Source organism: Ranitomeya variabilis, chromosome 3 (assembly GCF_051348905.1).
Source record: "Ranitomeya variabilis isolate aRanVar5 chromosome 3, aRanVar5.hap1, whole genome shotgun sequence".
NCBI lineage: Eukaryota > Metazoa > Chordata > Amphibia > Anura > Dendrobatidae > Ranitomeya > Ranitomeya variabilis.
The window spans coordinates 216769066-216793471 of record NC_135234.1 but is presented as its reverse complement, the minus strand read 5'-3'; the positions used below and the strand labels follow the sequence as shown (position 1 = coordinate 216793471).

The following is a 24406-nucleotide window of genomic DNA, read 5'->3' as shown; positions in this document are numbered from 1 at the left end:
TACATAGTGGAATGTGTTGAGAACAATAAAATATAAAAATGATCAATGTAAATCAAAATTAATATCCCATTGAGGTTTGGATTTGGAATGATACTCAAAATCAAAGTGGAAAATCAAATTACAGGCTGGTCCAACTTCAGTGGAAATGCCTCAAGACAAGGAAATGATGTTCTGTTGTGTGTATGTGGCCTCCACGTGCCTGTATGACCTCCCTACAATGCCTGGGCATGCTCCTGATGAGGCGGCAGATGGTCTCCTGAGGGATCTCCTCCCAGACCAGGACTAAAGCATCCGCCAACTCCTCAACAGTCTGTGGTGCAACGTGACATTGGTGGATGGTGCGAGACATGATGTCCCAGATGTGTTCAATTGGATTCAGGTCTGGGGAATGGATGGGCCAGTCCATAGCTTCAATGCCTTCATCTTGCAGGAACTGCTGATACCCTCCAGCCACATGAAGTCTGACATTGTCCTGCATTAGGAGGAACCCAGGGCCAACCGAACCAGCATATGGTCTCACAAGGGGACTGAGGATCTCATCTCGGTACCTAATGGCGGTCAGGCTGCTTCTGGCGAGCACATGGAGGGCTGTACGGCCCACCAAAGAAATGCCACCCCACACCATTACTGACCCACTGCCAAACCGGTGATGCTGAAGGATGTTGCAGGCAGCAGATTGCTCTGCACGGTGTCTCCAGACTCTGTCATGTCTATCACATGTGCTCAGTGTGAACCTGCTTTCATCTGTGAAGAGCACAGGGTGCCAGTGGAGAATTTGCCAATCCTGGTGTTCTGTGGCAAATGCCAAGCGTCCTGCACGGTATTGGGCTGTGAGCACAACCCCCATCAGTGGACATCGGGCACTCAGACCATCCTCATGGAGTCGGTTTCTAACCATTTGTGCAGACACATGCACATTTGTGGCCTGCTGGAGGTCATTTTGCAGGGCTCTGGCAGTGCTCCTCCTGTTCCTCCTTGCACAAAGTCTGAGGTAGCAGTCCTGCTGCTGGGCTGCTGCCCTCCTATGGCACTCTCCATGTCTCCTGATGTACTGGCCTGTCTCCTGGTAGCGCCTCTGGACACTATGCTGACAGACACAGCAAACCTTCTTGCCACAGCTTGCCTTGATGTGCCATCCTGGATGAGCTGCACTACCTGAGCCACTTGTGTGGGTTGTAGAGTCCGTCTCATGCTACCATGAGTGTGAAAGCACAACCAACATTCAAAAGTGACCAAAACATCAGCCAGAAAGCATTGGTACTGAGATGTGGTCTGTGGTCCCCACCTGCAGAACCACTCCTTTATTGAGTGTGACTTGATGATTGCCAATAATTTCCATCTGTTGTCTATTCCATTTGCACAACAGCATGTGAAATTGATTGTCAAACTGTGCTGCTTTCAAAATGGACAGTTTGAGTTCACAGACGTCTGATTTACTTGGAGTTATATTCTGTTGTTTAAGTGTTCCCTTTATTTTTTGAGCAGTGGAAATATATATATATATATATATATATATATGTGTGTGTGTGTGTGTGTGTGTGTGTGTGTGTGTGTGTGTGTGTGTGTGTGTGTGTGTGTGTGTGTGACCACAAACCTCACCATCTGCAGAACAGCACAATACATATCTCAGCTACTACAGAACCTCATTATACAACTTAGCTGCTGCAGAACATCATACTACACACCTCAGTTGCTGCAGAACCTCACAATACACACCTCAGCTGCTGCAGAACATCATAATACACAACTCAGCTACTGCAGACCCCCATAATACACATCAGCTGCTGCAGAACATCATAATACATCTTAGCTGTTATCGCTGCAATAAATTGATAGAATGGCTTTTATTTCCACATTAAGCCATTACACAGTGATCTGGAGACAGCAGTATGCAATGTATGACACTGAGGCTTCCAATGCTATTTTGCCACATGATAAGGAACCTGCCAGCTGATATCTCCTGCAGGAGACCCCGAGCAGCAGGAATCAGACATTGACCCTATTATTGCAGACTTGCAGTTGTGTAGGTTTTTCTCTGATGCTGTCATGTTTCTGATGAAACATACATTTAATATTATCATCCGGCGACTATGATGACTATCTCAAGAGTACGGTCCCTTGAGGCTTCTCCCTGCCTTGCTCCCCTAGACTGACAGGTATCCCCCTGTGTTTATAATTTTGTAATTTGACACTGACATGGTGAGTCCTAAAGGTGTGTAATATGCTCTCTGTTTCATTCTACTTGCTGATTCGAGCAGTCATCATGTGATCGCTCACATACGATTTGCAGACTTGTGATCATGTGATGACTGATATGGATTATATACGGCACTCAGCGCTTATCACAGGCGACGCAGCTCGCCATATAATAAATTGGAACCCTTTTTTCAACACGATACATTTTGAGTGCTGAGTTTTCTACTTATATTACATGTGATGACTGATGTTCCTCCTGATTCTCTCAATTAAAATTAGAACAAAGTGAGAAGCAGTTAAGAACACTATATAGACCACTAAAGCAGAGGAACAAAGGCGCAGAAGAAGTGTATGTTTGAGCTCAACCACCCAGGATACAATGTGCACCATTGAACCCACAGATGAGGCCTAGTTCACATTTATCTTGTGTTCTGTGGTGAATACTGCATCAGGGTTTGAGATGAAATCCCCCAAAAATGTGATTCACCCCCTGAAGGAGATTGTTTGCGGCAGACATAATTACTTTGGACTAGCGAGTGTTATCATGGTTTCCATATTGCTTATATGGGCACAAAGGCATGAAAGACCACATTTATATGTCTGCCTAAAAAGACGGAAACCAACAGAACAAAGGTGAAACAGGTTCCAAAGTTACTCCATGTGTTTTACGTCTGCTTGTCTTGCCTGTGTTCTCATGGCATCCATATTTTTTAGTTGTACAAAATAGCATGGTAGACCATGATTTTGTGCGTGCCTAAAATGATGGCTACCTGGGAAAGGAGGCCAAATCGAGTCCAAAGTTATTATGATTTCCTGATTATACTACATTTTTCTGTCTGGGTTCTGACAGGGGTTTTGCGTAAACCCATTTTTGAGGATATAGATGGAATGCCAATGCTGTGCTCAGTGTAGAGCACAGGATAAGTGTGAATCTAGCCTAAAACTTTCATAAAGATGCCTCTCATTCCATTAGTGAATTCCACCTTTAATACTAGTCCAAAACCACAAAAACAGAAAAGAAGCAGCCCATCTGGTCCATTATTACTACTAACTGTGATGTGATATTGGTGTTTGTCTTCAACAGAGACTGATATACCGCAAGGATCTAGATTACTGTCAACAAGTTTGGGTGGATCAATATCTGCTCTGTGTAACTATGATTCTAAAAAGGATTACACTCTTAAGTTTTGGTGTAAGTTGGAAGGTTCAGTCTGTACTCCACTCATAAATACAGATGGCTATGTGAAGGATGATTTTGAAGGGAAACTTGCCATTTATGATGATCCCATTAATGGCACTATGCAGGTCCTTATGAACCAAATAACCAAAGAAGATGAAGGCTGGTACTGGTGTGTGCTGACAGATGGAAAACATGATCAAACTTCAACTGTGCAAATCAAGATTTCTGAAGGTACAAGACATATTCCTGATATCAATAAATATGACTTTTCAGTATCTCTTCTATATTTTGACAACTGTTTTAATCATACTATCGTTATTTTAGGAAATCTTGAAGGACTGACCGGTGGTCAAATAATAAATGTAAAGACTGGGGAAACTATTAAAATCCCATGCTCCTATCCATGTCGATTTAACACTCACCAAAAATATTGGTGCAAATTAAGTGGCATTAATTGTAAGGAAGTAATCTCTCACGTTAATGATGATGAACGTGGTCTTAGTGTATCATGTGAGACTCGGGAACTAGTCCTCACCATTGAAACAATATCCCAAAAAGACAGCGGATGGTATTGGTGTGGAGTCAAAAAAGATGGAAAATTTGGAAACACTATAGCAGTGCGAGTTATAGTGGATGGTGAGTTTTTGTACTGATTAACCAAATGTCAAGCACATTGGGACATAGTTGTTTGATATTAACAATTGCAACTAAGAATTAGACAATGTTTGTATTTTCAGTTTCTGTAGCCCAATCAGCTACAGCTAAAAGCACAGACATAACATGTTTTTGTTAGTCTGTATGCTTTTAAAATATAAGAATTATTAAAATATTTTATTTTGTTAAATTAGAAGCAATCCAAGATGTTGCTGACACTGAAGAAGCTGTAGATGTTCCTAATTCTGACACTGGACGACGTGCTAATGTACCCAACAAGGAGATATCCCCTACCAGGTTAACATTCAATAATATTTCTGTAGATAATTATTCACTTAAGCCTGGGGTGGGGAACCTCAGGCCCTCAGGCCATTTACGGCTCTTGATTACCCTTTTCATCTTCCGCGGAGATTCCTGGGACCACAGTGCTTGGGCTGGCAGCTGTATTCTGATGGCCGACTGCCCGTTAATTTCTTCTTGCTCCGTGAGCACACACACGCAGTGTCTTCTACTGCACTCTGAGGCACGTGCAATGAAACGTCCTGACACCAGTGCCAGCTTTAGGATGTACTTTGTGGGTGGAGTTAGCGTGCAATCTGTATGGCCCCCAAGGATGATCTAAATATTCAAATGGCCATTGCCAGAAACAAAGATTCCCCACCCCTGACTTCAATTTCTATATTAGCACTGTGGAATATGTTGGCGCTATATAAATAAAATTATTATTATTATTATTATATTAGTATCTATGTAACATTTTCAATTTTTTTGGTTAATTATTGCTTTGTATAATTTTTTTATTTATCGGTACTTCTTTTCTTCAATATATACAGCAAGGCTTTATTAAAACCTATCCACACAAGGAAAAGAATCACCATTGTAAGAAAGGGGAATCATGCCAATTGTTCCTTTATGTTATTTGTTCTAAGGAAGTACACTGCCGTTATTTATAACTTGCAGAAAGCTGTTTTAGGATTATCAGGTTCCACAAGTGCATTTCCCTATTCCCCTTAAAAAAATTGAATTTTTTTTCTACCCTCATTTACATCTGCATAAAACCTTAAATAAATATAGTTACTTAGATGAAGCATATATGATATACTTAAATTGCAATGTTTATAATCACAATGATGCCGACACTTGAAGGCTAGATATCTGTATAAGGACTCCAGGGCACAGCTTGTAAATTTATCAGAGGCATGGGACCCCTGTGCACCCTTTCTAAATATGTGTTTTCCATTTTACATTTTTATGCCAAAAGCTTATGCTAGTGAAAAATATCAAAGTTGCTCAAAGTTCTTGGATACTGCCCTGGTCTATGTTCATGTTCACAGGCTGCAGTGGTGACATATTAAATAGAATACCCGTGACCACCTTAGGTAATCAGTCGGCTCAGCAGATAGTGCCATCTACCTTAGCACGACTGCTGAGCTCAGTAATTGACTGCAACAGTAGTGTGTGCTGCAGTCATGATGTCGCCGTTGTAGCTGGTAAACATAGACCGCAGTAAAAGCTGAGAAGAATTTCCGGTCACAGAGATGATGAGTAACTCTGATTTTATTTTTTTTTTCCTAGCGAAAGCCTGTGGGTATAGAAAAAAAAATGAAATGAAAAATCCCTTCAAGTAGCACATTTTATAAAAACTTGCTTGAGACACAAAAGACAATCCCCGGAATACATCACACACTATGAGGCACACATCAGGCAAGCATATCACATATGTCCCACAAGCACAGCGCATGCATCACACAAGCATAATGCACACGTTACACAAGCACAGTGCTCACATCATACCAGCCACAAAAGGACAGGACACATGCAGAACATGTACAGTACATCAGACAAGCATAAAGACAAACATCATATACATTTTGTCACAGGCAACTAAGAGCTGCATAAAGCGGGCTCAGCAGATGAGCCTGCTTCATACCACCCATATACTCGTTGTGTTACTTAGCCAGCATCTCCCTGAAACTTAAGGAACTGAAGCTTCCTCTGATCTATGCAGTTTAATCATTTATATGCAACTATCAGTGACTTACAAAGAGTTACTATGGCAGCAAGGGGAATTTTAAAGGCCACTGTGTCTGCCATCGTAGTTCTCCTGCGAAGCCTAGAGATACAGGTGCTTCTCATAAAATTAGAAAATAATCAAAAAGTTAATTTATTTCACTTCTTCAATACAAAAAGTGAAACTCGTATATTATATAGAGTCATTACAAACAGAGTGATCTATTTCAAGTGTTTATTTCTGTTAATGTTGATGATTATGGCTTACAGCCAATAAAAACCCAAAAGTCATTTTCTCAGTAAATTAGAATACTTTATAACACCAGCTTGAAAAATTATTTTAAAATTTGAAATGTTCGCCTACTGAAATGTATGTTAAGTAAATGCACTCAATACTTGGTCGGGGCTCCTTTGCCTCAATTATTGCATCAATGTGGTGTTGCATGGAGGCGATCAGCCTGTGGCACTGCTGAGGTGTTATGGAAGCCCAATGTAATGACACCGATGGTGTCACTGGTGCACGGGAACAAACGCAAGAGGGCACGGGAACGAACGCAAAAGGGGGGAACACGGCTCAGCACACAGTATCACACAGGATAGGATTAGATACACGGTTCACCAGACAATATCACACAGGATAAGATTAGATACACGGTTCACCAGACAGTATCACACAGGATAGGATTAGATACACAGCCCAGCAGTCAGTATCACACAGGATAGGATTAGATACCCAGCTCGGCAGTCAGTATCACACAGGAGAGGATTAGATACCCAGCTCAGCAGTCAGTATCACACAGGAGAGGATTAGATACACGGCTCAGCAGTCAGTATCACACAGGAGAGGATTAGATACATGGCTCAGCAGACAGTATCACACTGAGCCGTGTATCTAATCCTCTCCTGTGTGATACTGACTGCTGAGCCGTGTATCTAATCCTATCCTGTGTGATACTGTCTGCTGAGACGTGTATCTAATAATCCTCTCCTGTGTGATACTATGCTGAGCCATGTATCTAATCCTATCCTGTGTGATACGGTCTGAGCCATGTATCTAATCCTCTCCTGTGTGATACTGACTGCTGAACCGTGTATCTAATCCTATCCTGTGTGATACTGTCTGGTGAACCATGTATCTAATCCTCTCCTATGCACTCCTCTCCCCCCTGCATGTCTTTCTCCATTGCACACACAACTCAATGCATGCGATAACAGGAGCTGACTAACTGACTAAGCAGTGAGCACAGGACCTGGAACAAAGCAGTCACGTGATGACAGGGGACAGAGTCACTGCGCGTGCCACTAGGGAAAGCAGCTGAGAGCACGGAGTACAGGACACAGAATGTAAACATAGTCAAAGGAGAGCCGAGGGTCAAAAGCCAGACAAAAGCATGGTACCTAGGGATGAGACAGAGCGTAAACCGAGACGAGCCAAGGGATCAGATAACCAGGAAGGACAAAGACAGTATGTCATGATATGTACTTTTGCCCTGTCCTCCTGTATTTGAATAATATGCCATTTGATGTATGTAACTGTTCTCTGGTTTCTATTAGCTGTAATATATGTATTTTCTTGTGCTGGGAGTTCACCTGTAACAATGTCTCCTTCCCCCAATACTTGCAGCCCTAAGCTATAATGTAATTAAGCTTTGTCAACTAGTGAGGGAATAGCCATTGTTCCTCACAGCAGCTGGCTAGTCAAATGTACATACTAGCTAGACTAAGCGGAGCCCACTAGTCTAGAATCTTCTGATGGACCCAACCATTGAATAGAAGGTGTGACCCCTACCCCCCTTCATGGGCGGCGGATCCCAGGAGCTCAGACAATCCATTCTTATTTTGAGATCAGATGTGAGTTGACCTTTGAAGGAGAAGGAGTGGGGATTCTTAGCTGAGGCAAGACCCCATGTCCATCTGTGACTGCGGAAGCGAACGGGGCGAGACTTGAGCTGAGGACATATCTCGTCGTTCGTGGGATTGTTTTGTGATCCCTTGGACTCGTGTGGACTATTGTTTTGTTAGCTGGCACAAGGATTATCGGGAGGTGCCCCCGAACCTGTTCTGTTGGACTAATTGTGGACTCTGTAGATCTACCTGCATGTGTTGTTCCAGCGTTCTTGATAATAAATCTGTGGAATCATCCCTTGGCCTGTTGTCCCTTCTTGCTCTGCCGTACACCCCGTCACAAACTGGTGGCAAGCAGCGGGATCAGAACAGAAGGAATGGAGGACAATGGCCCAACATCGGGAACCAGCACTGCAGAGTACAAGAACTGGACTTTGGGGAGCCTGCAATCAAAGGCCCGTGAAGTAGGAGTCCGTTTTAAAGGACTCTCCAAGGAGCAGCTAATTGAAGCTTTAGAAGGAGTTCGCCTGCAAGATGACGCTGAGGAAGGATCCTCACAGCAAATGGAGGAAAGACTGCAGCCGGAGGTAAATACCCCAAAAAGTCAGTGGGTTGTGTGGTACGAGGAGGAGTTTGCATTGCTGGGAGAGGAGGCCACCATAGACGATAAGAGGGAGGCCATTCACAGAGCTCAGGAGAGGGAGGCCATTCACAGAGTCGAGGAGAGGGAGGCCATTCACAGAGCCGAGGACAGAGCTCAGGAGATGGCATTGCTGGAGAGGCAGATCGCTTTGGAAGCAGCTAGAAGCTCCAGACAGACTGTAACCCCAGCACCCACCATGAGGGAACTTCCCAGAGTGTCCCGCAAAGACTTCAAGCCGTTTAATGAGGCTGCAGGCGACATTGAGGGCTTCTTCCAGGACTTTGAGCATCAGTGTCGATTAATGGAAGTCCCGGAAAGGGAGCGAGTCCGACATCTTGTGGGGCTCTTAGAGGGTGGAGCTGCCGAAGCCTATAGTGCTATGGAACCTCGGGGGAACCGTGAGTATGCGGAGATTAAACAGACTATTCTAGAACATTATGCTGTGACGCCAGACACTTACAGGACTCGGTTCCGAACTTTAGCATGTGATGGGGAAGTGTCTTTTAAGATATATGCTCATAGACTCAAACAAATATGTCATCGCTGGCTGGAGGCAGAGGAGGCCTTAACCTGGGAGACCTTCCTCCAGGTTATCCTAAAAGAGCAGTTTTACTTCAAGTGCCCTGCTGAGATCCGGGAATGGGTGCGTGAGAGGAGACCAGTGACAGTGGAAGAAGCTGCATCTCTCGCTGATGAGGCTCTCACCATCAAGCCTCAGTGGAGGGTTCTGTTGGAGGATGAAGAGAGGCCTACCAGCTCCACAACACCGGTGGCCCCCAGTTCTTCTGTCCCCATTGTTCCCCGTTCCTCTAAGCCACCACCTCATGCTGATACCCGTGTAAATGTGCCTCCAGTTGCTTCTGTATTTTCTGGAATACGACGAGGAGAGGAAGTAGCAGAGCACAGGTGTTATGGTTGTGGGCATCCGGGGCATCTGCAGGCCTCATGCCCAGCCAGCCCATGGAGGAGTCATCCTCAAACCCCTACAGCACCTTCAGGTGGGAGCCGGCCTCCAGGTTCCCTTACCCCTCGCCCAAGAGGACGCCTTGGATGGAGTGAGACCCAGCACAGATGCTATCGATGTGGGCAGCCGGGGCATCTGCAAGCCTCCTGCCCAGCTGTTCAAATGAGGATTGATCCTGTACCCAGTCGTATTATTAATTATGTACAGCCAAGTGCCATGGAGGAAGACGTGTCACCACTACGTGAGGACTGGCCTAGTGCCTCACCCACCCATGTTGCACCACTAGGAGTTTATGGTGTGCGACCTGCAGCTATGACGACTTCTGCTCATCGAGGTAAGCACTTGCAGGAGGTCGTGCTGGATGGACAGAGACTTATTGGATTTTGTGACTTGGGGGGCTTTCCTCACACTGGCTGATCCCCGAGTGGTTCGGCCTGAGGCAATCCATAGAGGACCTGGGATTGTCATTGAACTGGCTGGTGGACAATGGAGGACTATTCCCACAGCCACTGTGGATCTGAACTTTGGTTTTGGGGTCAGGCGATGTGTGGTTGGGGTGATGGGTGGTCTGCCTGCAGATGTTCTCCTGGGCAATTATGTGGGAGAGCTACGATGCCAATTCGTGGCTGCATGAAGCCACATGTAAGTTACCCTCTGCCTGTGTGTACTTAACCAGCGACCTGTAGAGGTCCCTAGTACGTACACAAATTGGGAGGGGAAGGGATTGTCATGATATGTACTTTTGCCCTGTCCTGTATTTGAATAATATGCCATTTGATGTATGTAACTGTTCTCTGGTTTCTATTAGCTGTAATATATGTATTTTCTTGTGCTGGGAGTTCACCTGTAACAATGTCTCCTTCCCCCAATACTTGCAGCCCTAAGCTATAATGTAATTAAGCTTTGTCAACTAGTGAAGGAATAGCATTGTTCCTCACAGCAGGTGGCTAGTCACATGTACATACTAGCTAGACTAAGCGGAGCCCACTAGTCTAGAATCTTCTGATGGACCCAACCATTGAATAGAAGGTGTGACCCCTACCCCCCTTCATGGGCGGCGGATCCCAGGAACTCAGACAATCCATTCTTATTTTGAGATCAGATGTGAGTTGACCTTTGAAGGAGAAGGAGTGGGGATTCTTAGCTGAGGCAAGACCCCATGTCCATCTGTGACTGCGGAAGCGAATGGGGCGAGACTTGAGCTGAGGACATATCTCGTCGTTCGTGGGATTGCTTTGTGATCCCTTGGACTCGTGTGGACTATTGTTTTGTTAGCTGGCACAAGAATTATCGGGAGGTGCCCCCGAACCTGTTCCGTTGGACTAATTGTGGACTCTGTAGATCTACCTGCATGTGTTGTTCCAGCGTTCTTGATAATAAATCTGTGGAATCATCCCTTGGCCTGTTGTCCCTTCTTGCTCTGCCGTACACCCCATCACACAGTACAATGTAGGATACAGAGGCAAAATTCAGGGGACAAACTGGGTCATACACAGCAAAAGCTCACATGCACAGAGGCACAGCGATTACAGACGAGTAACCTGGGTCAGCAACCTCAAACCGAGTATATGGAAGTATCACCGACACCAAATCTAGTAACAACCAACATTAAATAGCCACCCCACGACCAAAGAGAGGTGGACTAGAATTAACCCTGACCTGACCAGGATGGAGTCATGACACCCAGGTTGCTTTGATAGCAGCCTTCAGCTTGACTGCATTGCTGGGTCTGGTGTCTCTCATCTTCATCTTGACAATACCCAATAGATTCTCTATGGGGTTAATTTCAGGCGAGTTTGCTGGCCAATCAAGCACAGTGATACTGCTGATTTGAAACCAGGTATTGGTACTTTTGGCAGCATGGACAGGTGCCATACATGAGTTTCGCTTTTGAAATCGATTAGTTTTTGATGATATTCTAATTTAGTGAGAAGCGCACACACACGCACACACACACACACACACACACACACACACACACACACACACACACACACACACACACACACACACACACACACACACACACATATATATACAGGGTGGGCCATTCATATGGATACATCTAAATAAAATGGGAATGGTTGATGATATCAATTTCCTGTTTGTGGCACATTAGTATATGGGAGGAGGAAAACTTTTCAAGATGGGTGGTGACCATGGCAGCCATTTTGAAGTCGGCCATTTTGGATCCAAATTTATTTTTTTCAATGGGAAGAGGGTCATGTGACACATCAAACTTGGTTTTAACGTAACTTTATTCTTTCATGAGTTATTTACTAGTTTATGACCACTTATAAAATTTGTTCAAAGTGCTGCCCATTGTGTTGGATTGTCAATGCAACCACCTTCTCCCACTTTTGACACACTGATAGCAACAGCGCAAAAGAAATGCTACCGCAGGCTTCCAGTATCCGTTGTTTCAGATGCTGCACATCTCGAATCTTCACAGCATAGACAATTGCCTTCAGATGACCCCAGCATCTGAAGGCAGTTTTAAATTTAAACTTTTTTTTCCATTCTTTACTTTATTTAATTTATTTAATAGTCCCCTAAGGAGACTTTAAAGGGAAGGTGCCGCAATTTTGTTTTTGTATTAAAAATGATTGTTTATATAACAATTATTTTTAATACAAAATTATTTTTTTTTAACTCTAATATCTTTTTTATTATTAATTATTTTTGCAGCCACTGGGCGCCGCCATTTTGCTTTGCAGGAGTGTAAGTGTAGCTGCACAACACTTACACTCTGCAAATACGGCAGCCCTAGGCATAGGAGGCTGCGGTCGGCATCCGACCCCATACCTATCATTGTGCTGCTCCCTGCTGTGATCTGGCCACACCCCCTGGGCTGTCTCCACATCACAACAGAGGCAGGAGGTCGGCGCCATCTTTCTTCAGCCCACAGTGTATCTGTGAGCTCCACTGTGACTTGAGAGCTGCGCTGTTGGAGGGGTAGCTCCATCTATCTCCCCTTTCACACTGTCAGCAGCGGCTGTTCCCTGTCCTCTGCTATGCTGCCTGGTGCCCTGGCTGTAATCTCTAGAATCGCTAGAGAGGATGAAGTGCTGCGGTCTGATGTCCTCTTATCAGGAGCTGCAGAGGTAACAGAGGGGGGGATGGGGGAGGCTCTGTGCTGCTCTGACCCTGCCTCTCACTGTAGCTCCTCATCAGGACATCAGACCGTGTATCTATCACTATACTGTGCTGAGCAGTGTATCTAATCCTCTCCTGTGTGATACTGACTGCTGAGCCGTGTATCTAATCCTCTCCTGTGTGATACTGTCTGCTGAGCTGTGTATCTAATCCTATCCTGTGTGATACTGTCTGCTGAGCTGTGTATCTAATCCTCTCCTGTGTGATACTGTCTGCTGCGCCGTGTATCTAATCTTCTCCTGTGTGATAGTCTGCTGAGACGTGTATCTAATAATCCTCTCCTGTGTGACACTGACTGCTGAGCCGTGTATCTAATCCTATCCTGTGTGATGCTGACTGCTGAGCCATGTATCTAATCCTATCCTGTGTGATACGTTCTGAGCCATGTATATAATCCTCTCCTGTGTGATACTGTCTGCTGAGCCGTGTATCTAATCCTCTCCTGTGTGATACTGACTGCTGAGCCGTGTATCTAATCCTCTCCTGTGTGATACTGACTGCTGAGCTGGGTATCTAATCCTCTCCTGTGTGATACTGACTGCTGAGCTGGGTATCTAATCCTATCCTGTGTGATACGTTCTGAGCCATGTATATAATCCTCTCCTGTGTGATACTGTCTGCTGAGCCGTGTATCTAATCCTCTCCTGTGTGATACTGACTGCTGAGCCGTGTAACTAATCCTCTCCTGTGTGATACTGACTGCTGAGCTGGGTATCTAATCCTCTCCTGTGTGATACTGACTGCTGAGCCGTGTATCTAATCCTCTCCTGTGTGATACTGACTGCTGAGCTGGGTATCTAATCCTATCCTGTGTGATACTGACTGCTGGGCTGTGTATCTAATCCTATCCTGTGTGATACTGTCTGGTGAACCGTGTATCTAATCCTATCCTGTGTGATACTGTCTGGTAAACCGTGTATCTAATCCTATCCTGTGTGATACTGTCTGCTGAGCCGTGTATCTAATCCTCTCCTGTGTGATACTGGCTGCTGAGCTGTGTATCTAATCCTCTCCTGTGTGATACTGACTGCTGAGCCGTGTATCTAATCCTCTCCTGTGTGATACTGACTGCTGAGCTGGGTATCTAATCCTATCCTGTGTGATACTGACTGCTGGGCTGTGTATCTAATCCTATCCTGTGTGATACTGTCTGGTGAACCGTGTATCTAATCCTATCCTGTGTGATACTGTCTGGTGAACTGTGTATCTAATCCTATCCTGTGTGATACTGTCTGCTGAGCCGTGTATCTAATCCTCTCCTGTGTGATACTGGCTGCTGAGCTGTGTATCTAATCCTCTCCTGTGTGATACTGTCTGCTGAGCCGTGTATCTAATTCTCTCCTGTGTGATGCTGTCTGCTGAGACGTGTATCTAATAATCCTCTCCTGTGTGATACTATGCTGAGCCATGTATCTAATCCTATCCTGTCTGATACGGTCTGAGCCATGTATCTAATCCTCTCCTGTGTGATACTGACTACTGAACCGTGTATCTAATCCTATCCTGTGTGATACTGTCTGGTGAACCATGTATCTAATCCTCTCCTATGCACTCTTCTCCCCCCTGCATGTCTTTCCCCATTGCACACACAACTCAATGCATGCGATAACAGGAGCTGCAGGGGTCATGCTGTATTATGGCATTATGTGTGATCTATATGATGGTATTGTGTGATCTGTATGGTGGTATTATGCTTGATCAGTATTGTGAGAATTATATGGTGGTATTGTGTGTGATCTATATGGCGGCATTGTGAGAACACTATGGCGGTATTATGTGTGATCTATATGGCGGTATTATGTGAGAACTGTATGACAGTATTGTGTGATCTATTTGATAGTATTGTGTGTGATCTATATGGTGGCATTATGTGAGAACACTATGGCAGTATTATCTTCACAAAGGGGACCCATTCTAGACTGAGCACCTGCACATGGGTCTGGGGTAATAGAGGGGGCAGTGTGACCTCCAGTTAGGTGCAGTCGGGGGAAGGCTGGTGAGGCACCTGAAGAGAAGGCATCTCATTTTTATCGTTAGTATATGGCTATTTCCCCCCAGCATCACCCCGGACTGCGCCTGTCGCCTCACTTTCACACATCGCCAGGACAGGATGGAGAAGACAGGATCTGAGGAGGGGAATGGGGTCTTAGTATGCAATGTCTGGATCAGAACAGGCCATCAATCCGCAGAAATGTTTCCTGGATTTCTGTGGAGCAGACAAGCAGACGGTCCATCCATGTGTATAAAAGACAGCGCTCTATGTACAATCCCTGGCTGCTCCGCCACCGAACAGGGTGCCCCCCATAGACCAGCACACTGCTCTCCTGAAATACTCTGTGCTGCTGTCACCCTGCTCCCTCCACCATATGTCTCCCAGAATCCTTGCTGCCTGCCATCCTCGGTGACTGTCTACTTGTCAGTATAACTTTGCAGTCACCAACAAAATGGCCGCTCACTGGGTTCCTGAATATCTCCCTCTCTTATTCCTTAGCAAACACCCAGAAGGGGAGGAGAGGAGTGACATCACACATATCAGCAGACTCCGCCCATAATTACTGCAGTGCTGTAATGTGAGCTAGGTTTTTGTGAAATTTCAGCAGCTGCTCCCCCTAGTGTTTAAAAGTGGAAATTCCAAAACTTTTCAAATTATTTTTCATATTTTACTAAATTATAAACAAATGATAATGTTTTTTAATAAAATGTAAACATTAATTCTTCACATTTTTTCAATTGCTGTAAAAAAAATTTTTTGGGATGGCACCTTCCCTTTAAAGCTGCAATCGTCTGATCACCAGTGCTGCACTGCTATGTAGAGCAGAAATCACGTTCTCCTATGAACGTCGACCACGAGTATTGTAGTGACAGGCATGGAGGTCTTCTGCAGACCCCCAGTTGTCATGACAACCCATCAGTGCCCCCCGATCATGTGATGGGGCGCTGATGGGAGGGATTAATAATGCCCTTCGGTCTGGCGAATGTTAATGGAGCGCCCCCATAGGACCGTGGGGTACTCGGTACCGGGTCTTTCGGTTCTCTTGGCGGGGGATGTCATGGTGGCTGACCCGGTCCGTGGCCCTAGGGGAACATCCGTTGTAAAATAAGGGAAAGGTCTTTAAAGGGGAAATGTTCGTGACACCACCTGTGGTATTCAGTCAGGGTGACCGACGCTGCTTAGGGGTCCGCTGGGGTGATGTTATGGCAGCTTGATGGTATCCCTTCCCACAGGTGAAGTGTATCACCAGGGCTTCCCAGAGTGTGGATGGTGAATGGTGTTACGCGCATTGAATAACGAGGACACCAGGTTGCAGTCTCTTTACCTTTACTGAAGGCTTCAGTGTCCACAGTCCATAGTACGGACCACAGGGCAGGCAGAGTCCGGCCGGTCCGAAGGCAAATCCAGAGTCCCCTTATCCAGGTGGAAATCAATAGCCTTCCTCTGGCGCCTGGGTGTTGTAGTACCTCCCTGCTGAGCTTCTCGGTAAGGTCCTCAAAACTATTCTGGATTTTAAGTCTCTTTCTCTCTGTCCCTCTGATGGACAGGATAGGACAAACCAGTATGACTGGTGGCCTGAGGCTTTTTACAAGGACTCTATCATGCCCCGGCCCCCACAAGTTGCCACCGTGCCTCCTGGGTATAAGGTCGGGCAGCTAACGTGGAATTAACTGTCCTGCCAGTCTCTGAAGTAAAGCGTAGAGATCCTTACTCCCTCGGTATGCTGGCCACCGGATTCTTGCGCCTCAGAAGGAGGCAGCCTTTCACAGGGCAGAACTCCTTCCGGTTTCCTCTCCTTGTTGCTATGACTTCGCTTCTCACCCTCTGCAATACACTTCTCTTCTAATGTCTCTTTCTTAGGATGCTGCCGCACGTGGGGCAGGCGCAGCTCCGTGGACCCTCGTCCTCCTCAGACCACAGTCTGGATCTGGCTCCTACTCCCTCCAGCCAGCTTCTGCCCAAACTCTCCTGACTACCAGTTTTACCTACTTGTGAGGAGTGCCCTAATAGATAGAAGCATAGCTCCCCCTGGCGGCCTGGAGTGTGAAGTGTGTTGTGTGGTTTGTAATACCTGGTAAAGAGATCTCCTTTATTGCCTTCAGATGTAATATCACTCCCCCTGGTGGAAGAACGACATTACTGCAAGGACCAGGACTCTGGGGCACTGCATTAAATCTTGTTGTCAGAGATTACAGTGGAGTATAACTTGTTAACAGCCGAGGGCAGAGCACAGCTCCACCTGCGGCTGTTAAAGGCACATTACAGCTGATTAAATCAACTGTCATGGTATTGGAAAGATGAGGGGTCAATGTCAGAGCTGCATCAAACTCAGGGACAGGACATATAACGTATATATGTCACATGTCATAAAAGGGTTAATGATCTGGATACGAGGAATTTGGGAAAGCTGGAGGATTGGGATTTTTAATAAGGACATAGCTGAACTAGAGCGGGTGCAGAGAAAAGCAACCAAGATTATTAAGAGAATGTCAAGACAGGTTATCAATCTTGATGTTTTAAAGTTTGCAAAAACAAAGGCTTGATGGTGACTTTCATACAAACTACAAATAAATAAAGGAATAGACATTACAGAGATCTTTCTAATGATCTCTGTACATCTAGGCCTGCAATAATGAGAAAGGGCCATCCTGTACGCCTAGAGGAAAGAAGGTTTACTTATTATCATAGGTTCAGATTCTCTACTGTAAGAGCATTAACATTATCTCTCTGCCATGACATATTGTTGTTTATTAGCAGCTTTCTTGAATAATATAAAAAAAAGTTTTAAATTATATTTGTCTTCTTTTAGCATAACTGTGAACAACCAGAACGCTTTGGTTCCTGCCATTTTGTCTGTTTGTGCTGCAGTCCTGGTGGCATGTGGTGTTTTCTTCATCATTAGACTCAGAAGAAAGAAGAATTCAGGCACGTATGAACAGTAAATATGTATTGAGCAAATATTAACATGGGCGCTTTGCTCAGAGCATGCTGGCAGTAAACTTGCTTAGTTCCTTAACAAACCATTAGTTGGCAGAGATATTTGTGGCACTTTCACAAGACAATATGCACCTACAAGAAAACTGGAAATGTATGCCAAATATACAAAAAATCTTTATTAAGATACATATACAAAAAATCATATAGATAAAAGAATTACAGAAATATAAAAGGGATATAAATATACAGAGAATGCTGCATACATAAAGTGCATACCATAACCCTGTTCAAGAAAAGTATCCAAAAGTAAGGGATTTATCAATGCCTATTTGTATAGTATGTGATCCTAGATGGAATCCCCATATTGCTGCAAGGTATTGAGGGGGTAGACAGATTACTACTGTATATGTTCACCAACAGGAGATTAATGCACTGAAAATGTATATACATATGATTAAATACTCAGGCCAGTAGACCTATGCAATGAGTGAATAAAGAGCCAAGTAACTCATGCACCCAAACAAACAGTGTATAAAAGTTTAAAGATACATACAGAGGTCCAAGTACCGTTCTAGAAAAAAATGAAGATGTAGGCAAGATGCTAGGAGATGGACATTTATGTTACTAAAGATTTTTTTCTTACTTAGTTCCTTGTTTCAGTTTTTTCAATGGCGTAAAAAGAGGAAAGATGTTCCCGATCATTTCTGGTAAAATGAAAAATGCGAAATTCTCATTTCCCCCCTCCCATTCTTCAGCACCTATTGGACATCCTCCAAACATATTAGATAGTCTTCAGATATTCAGATATCTAATATATTAGACAGTCATCATAATTTGGGGAAAATAGATGAATCTGTGAAAATTAAAGTCTTTTACCATTTCAGTAATACATGGCTCAAATGGGAATGTCTGTATCAATGAACCGGCCATAGGAGGTCATGCTTGCTGTGCTGTGATGTTTCCGTAACTCGCATTCACTTATATAGGAAATATGGAAATGAGCACAGACATACATTTTCCCTTCTCAGTTAAGAACCAATAGTCTAATTTATATGAGAGGTCACTGATGGAAATGTTACGGAAAGTATGGCTGAGATTTGATTTGTCACATTTTTAAAACTAATGTGGAATGGATAACATCATTGACCGTGTGGATATATGTGTACATATGTCTTTACATGATATAATGGTAAAGAGTTTGAAAACATAGGGCACTTTAATGTACAATGAATATGTTTGTATGGTGCATGTACAATGAGACTATATGGTTAAAACGCACATACATAAGATTTTAAGGGGATGTCTTAAGAAGGGAGACAAACCTAGTATTTTTGCATTATTAGCACATTTACACTTCATATAGGGAGGGAAACTGACTTGGAATCTTACTTAATAAGCCAGAACAGAAAGCAGCTCCGTAGACTAGCAATTTGTCTCGGAGCTGCTACAGGAAAAACTTCTGACAGCCTAGGGTTCTGTTTGCCAAAGTTTCCGGAAGTGGATTCACAACAGTCAACAGATGGTCAATGATCACTGGAAATCTAAACAGGTTCGATTTCTGTGGATTGACCCCCCAAAAAATAACCTGAGCCATTTCTTACACTGCTGAAGAGTCACCAAATAGACTAATAATGACAGGCACAGCCAGGCGGGTTTCCTCATAATGCTCGGCACCTATCACATCACCTGGTCTAGTGCAGCCAATCATGAAGGACTATCCAAGCCCGTATAAAAGATGGGGCATGGCCAGTGAGCGTCATTTGATGCTTTTACAGTGCAGGGGTAGAGGTCAGAGCATACAGAGAATTCCACAGAAGGACAGAGAAAGGCAATAGTGTTGAAGAACATTTATTTGTATCTCTTTGTCTCTCAACCCTAAAGCTATGGTAACAATAAGAGATTGGATACACTATTGAGGAACCGTAAAATGTGCTACACACCATTCCAAAGCACTTCAACTTCTTGTTATTCACTGTAATTTAACTTTTTACGAAAATGTTTCAAAACCTCGAAGAACTTGAATTTCAAAAGGTTCAATCATCTCTCCTGTGTTGTCTTTAATAGGACCCTCTATAATAAAACACTTTGGTTCAGGCATCTATTAATGTGTCTTTCCTTCAGTTGAATCAATGTCAACTCCACTTTATAATGTGTTTAGCTAGTTAGTAAAATATGTAACGTTGATAAGGATGATTGTATTTGGACTACAACGTGATTGATCATGGTTGATCCTTTATTTGTTTGTTTCCATTTGTTTGTAACAGATTTGGTTTCTGTCGGAAGCTACAGAACTAACATAAGTATGACTGACCTGGATAACGTTATAGGCAAGGACAACCTTGCTGTTATTGATACACAAGAAACTGATGTCAGTCACTCAAAAGGTAAGAATTAAAGAATTTAGTTGACTCCTTAAGAATCACATACAGAATATCTGCAATGATTTTCTTCTTTATTAACTCTGATTCATTATATTCTAGATGGAGAAAAGAATAAGAAAAAGGTAAATGACAATCTGTAACATTTTACAAAAGTATTTCAAATTATTTAAGCCAGGCCACTCAGATGTGAATGGTCCTTATTTCATCCATGCATGTGCTGGGGGTACATGTTTTGGTTACTATTTAGAAATTTAGGAAGTACATGACATATCACATGGAGTCTTGTGTAATAACGTCCTGCATAGACAAATTATCAAAAGAAATGTCAAGCTTGCAATAGTGGAGAGAATCTGAGTCAGCACTAACAAATCTGAGTATTATTGTGGAACCACTTTCAAATAATAAGTGACTGCAAGCTATACTAATTTTATGTCAGGGAATTGCAATGTAAACAGTTGCTGTACAGTGGCGTAACTTGAAGGAAGAGGGACTCAAAGGACTTTGTGAATCATCTGATAGGAAATAGACACTGGTGAAAAATGAACGGCTCTAATTAACTCCAACTGGAGTGGTCTTCTTTTGGATCTTAGGAGCACGTTATTATTTCAGAATCTGAACCCTTCAGTGGATCCGTTAGTATTGTATTGGGCCTGTCTGCTACTGCTTGGAATCTGCATTTGGACTTGTTAATGTTGGTGAATTTTAAATTCCAGGAGGCCTCATCTGTAATACTGGTCAGGCCTCATCTGGAATACTGTGTCCAGTTCTGGGCATCACATTTTAAAAAAGACTGGAGCAAGTTCAGAGAAGAGCTACCAGGATGGTGAGCGGACTGCAAAGTATGTTCTACGAAGAACGGTTAAAAGATCTGTGAATGTTTAGCTTGCAAAAAAGAAAGCTAAGTCTAGGCTTAATAGCTGTCTACAAATATCTGAAGGGATGTCACAGTGTAGAGGGATCATCAATATTCTCATTTGCACATGGAAACAAGAGAAGCAATGGAATTAAACTGAAAGGGAGAAGATACAGATTAGATATTAGAAAAAACTTTTTGACAATGAGTGTGATCAATGAGTGGAACAGGCTGCCACGAGAGGTGGTGAGTTCTCATCCAATGGGAGTCTTTAAACAGAGACTGGAAAGACATCTGTTTGAGATGGTTTAGTGAATTCTCCATTGAGCAGGGGTTGGACACAATGACCCTGGAGGTCCCATCCAACTTTAACATTCAGTGATTCTGTGATTCTAAGACACATTTGATTATTTTATTGGAAACTTTGCACATAAAATCTTGGAAAGATTACCAGTGTAATGTTTGTAATAAAACAATGGAGTTGTGAATATTATTCATGAATGTTAAGGGTTAAAGAGAGCATATTAGAGTATAAGGGCAAAGCTGTAAAATAAAACTACCCAAAGTATGTTTGTTTTTTTCTAATTAAATTCATAACATTCTTTTATGTTTCCACAGGGGTCTCATGAAAATCTTGATTATACCAGCTTCCTGATCCATCACAACGGATCTCCAAATGAAGAAAATACCGCTTAAACTTTCTTTGGAATTTCCAAACAAGTCAGACACAAATCAAACAATAAGGCTGGGTTCACATTATGTTTACAGCAGCCCGTTCAGCACATATGGTAACGGGCTGCTGTAAACGTAAGTGCCGGTATGGCAGCAGATAGAGCATCTGGTAGCTCTATCTGCGCTACCAGTGACGGACCCGGAAACACTGCAGCCCGCGTCTCAGGGTCCGTGACTCAATGACGGCACATGGCTAGCGCACGCCCATTGTGGGCGGGCGCTAGTGATGCGTCCGACATTCGAGTCAATGGCGGCGTTAACGGACTATGTTACACAGCGGCACAACGCGATGAAACGTAGTCCGTCTAACGGACGCCAGCAACGCAGTGTGAACCCAGCCTAACATATGTATGCAATATATGTGCAATCAATCATTAATCATTGCAGCTACAACTTTTCTCTGTCCCGTATATGTGAATCTCTACTTAAAAATGCTTATGTTGCTAAAAACATCTGTTGAATCAACAGAAGAATGAAGAACGGGAAGGATTCACACTTCGTAGGTTTAAAGACAGTACAGGGTATGGACAATCAGCTACATTTGCACTAAATTGCAACCTCAGAGCCAAAGATTAAATATTTGAAGGAATTAATTAATTCATCAGTTTACAAAAAGAAATCTCACAGACAAGACATGAATATTGTCATTATTGTATTCTTTTTCAAATAAAACTAGTGTTTAAAGGGAGTCTGTCACAACCAGATTGCTCATTAAACTCCTTATACAGGTGAGTACAGGACTATAAAAACCTCCATGTGGTATAGATTTTATTGATTTTATTGCCTTAAAAAAACCTATTTGTTTGTATGCAATGAGGGGGCTTTGTGATCTCTTGGTGTGGTCAAGCGCTCAGTGCCCCATTATGCCCCCACAACTTGCATACTAGACAATATTCCATGTCTTGTTTGACAGTGCTGTCTGAACTCAATCAAGAACGGACCCTGCAGCCACGATGACATCATGTCATTACTGGTTCTCAACGCTGCCCCCTGTCTGTAGTAGAGTATCGAGTGGTGGCCACAGACAGGAGCCATTGATGAGAACCTGCAATGACACATTGTGTTGCGTCAATACTGTGCCGCTGATTGATTTCAAGCAGCGCACGGTTGAGTGCTGTCAAGCAAGATATGACAGTGCTCAGTATGCAAAATTGACGAGGCATAACGGCCACTCCAAGGGTGCACCAAAGCCCCTTCATATGCATAAATAATCATTTTTATGGCAACTAAAGCACTAAAATCTAAACTAAACCTATAGTAGCGGTATGATTTTTTGGGAGTGATAGACTGCCTTTAACATTTTAAGAGATGGAAGTGTATCTTTTGAAATGCAAAATGCAGATCAATTACAAGTACATAAATCATTGGTCCAAGTCACATACATGTTGTATTGCCCTAAACTATCATATTACAGGACTGCTTGCTTCTGCATTTTCGTAGGGTAGATCAGTGCTATAATAGTATTAATGGGCCTCACATTACTCTGACTACCTAGAAAATATAAGCTACGTTAGTTGTTAGAAATCAAAAACGGCTTGTGATAGATCTGCAGTTCCGAACCACAGGAAGATTTGTCACAAGTAGTGTTGAGCATTCCGATACCACAAGTATCGGGTATCGGCCGATACTTGCGGGTATCGGAATTCCGATACCGAGATCCGATACTTTTGTGGTATCGGGAATCGGTATCGGGATTAATATCAATGTGTAAAAGAAAGAATTAAAATAAAAAATAGGGATATACTCACCTCTCCGACGCAGCCTGGACTTTACCGCCGTAACCGGGAGCCGTTGTACCTAAAAATGCGCGCTTGAAGGGCCTTCGATGAGGTCACGGCGCTCTGATTGGTCCGTAGCGGTCGCGTGACCGCTACGGACCAATCACAAAGCAGTGACGTCACCTAAGGTCTTTCAAGCGCTTGACTTGTATTGGTATCGGGTATCGGTATCAGATTAGATCCGATACTTTGCCGGTATCGGCCGATACTTTCCGATACCGATACTTTCAAGTATCGGACGGTATCGCTCAACACTAGTCACAAGATTATTGCTTGGCTCAACTTTATTTTAATTTTTAACACAATTGATCTGTACAAGATGCTTTCACTGAGATTACGTCATGCCTTGCAAGGGTAGCACATATTACATTGTATGTGCTATTTTGGATAACATTTTTATTGGAACTTACTTTTGAAGATTGAGAATAATCGTATTTGTCTGTTTTGGTCGTTTATTAATTAAACTGATTGATAATTATTAGTGATAATTTAATTTGCACTAAGTTTTCTAAACTGATTACGCACATGAAGATTCTGAGATTTAGTCAATTGTTAAGGCTCATGTTTTGCACATGTTAATTTTTGGTATTGTCTTATCAAGCAATTTAGCAAATAAATTATCCTTAAAGGAAAATGGTCCAAGCATCATTTATGTCCTGGCCATTCTCATTTATTTCTGGAATTTCTTTATATACAGTATATGCCATCAAAATGTACTTTGGGTATGTATACGTATACGCATGTATTTGAATGTTTAAGTGACTAATAACCTGAAGCATTTATCTTATATAATAAAGTAGATTAACAAGAAGCCATAGAAAGGGTTCAACAAATTAGTATTGAATATTATTAGTGTATATATACGGTATACTGTATGTACAGTGGGGAAAAAAGTCAGCCACCAATTGTGCAAGTTCTCCCACTGGGGAAGATAGTGCATACAGTGACCTGGGCACAAATAACGAAATTTGGCATGGCATGGGGGTGGAGTTAGTATAGTTGATATTATAATAAAGAATAGAGGTAAAGACAGATACATAAAGTGCGTGTATACTAATGCCAGGAGCTTCACCAACAAAATGTA

At 43.2% G+C, this 24406-nt stretch overlaps 1 protein-coding gene across 1 annotated transcript in view; it reads left to right on the top strand.

The window, feature by feature from the left end:
- The window catches only part of LOC143815673 (polymeric immunoglobulin receptor-like), a 78503-nt gene extending 54367 nt beyond the window's left edge, over positions 1-24136 (top strand). Inside the window, exons 5-11 of the mRNA XM_077295174.1 lie at positions 3281-3607; positions 3701-4012; positions 4225-4327; positions 17451-17566; positions 19843-19962; positions 20059-20081; positions 21431-24136. Of these exons, the coding sequence (XP_077151289.1) occupies positions 3281-3607; positions 3701-4012; positions 4225-4327; positions 17451-17566; positions 19843-19962; positions 20059-20081; positions 21431-21508 (1079 nt within the window). The 3' untranslated portion in view covers positions 21509-24136. The remainder of the gene's footprint in view (positions 1-3280; positions 3608-3700; positions 4013-4224; positions 4328-17450; positions 17567-19842; positions 19963-20058; positions 20082-21430) is intronic.
- Positions 24137-24406: the final 270 nt, after the last annotated feature.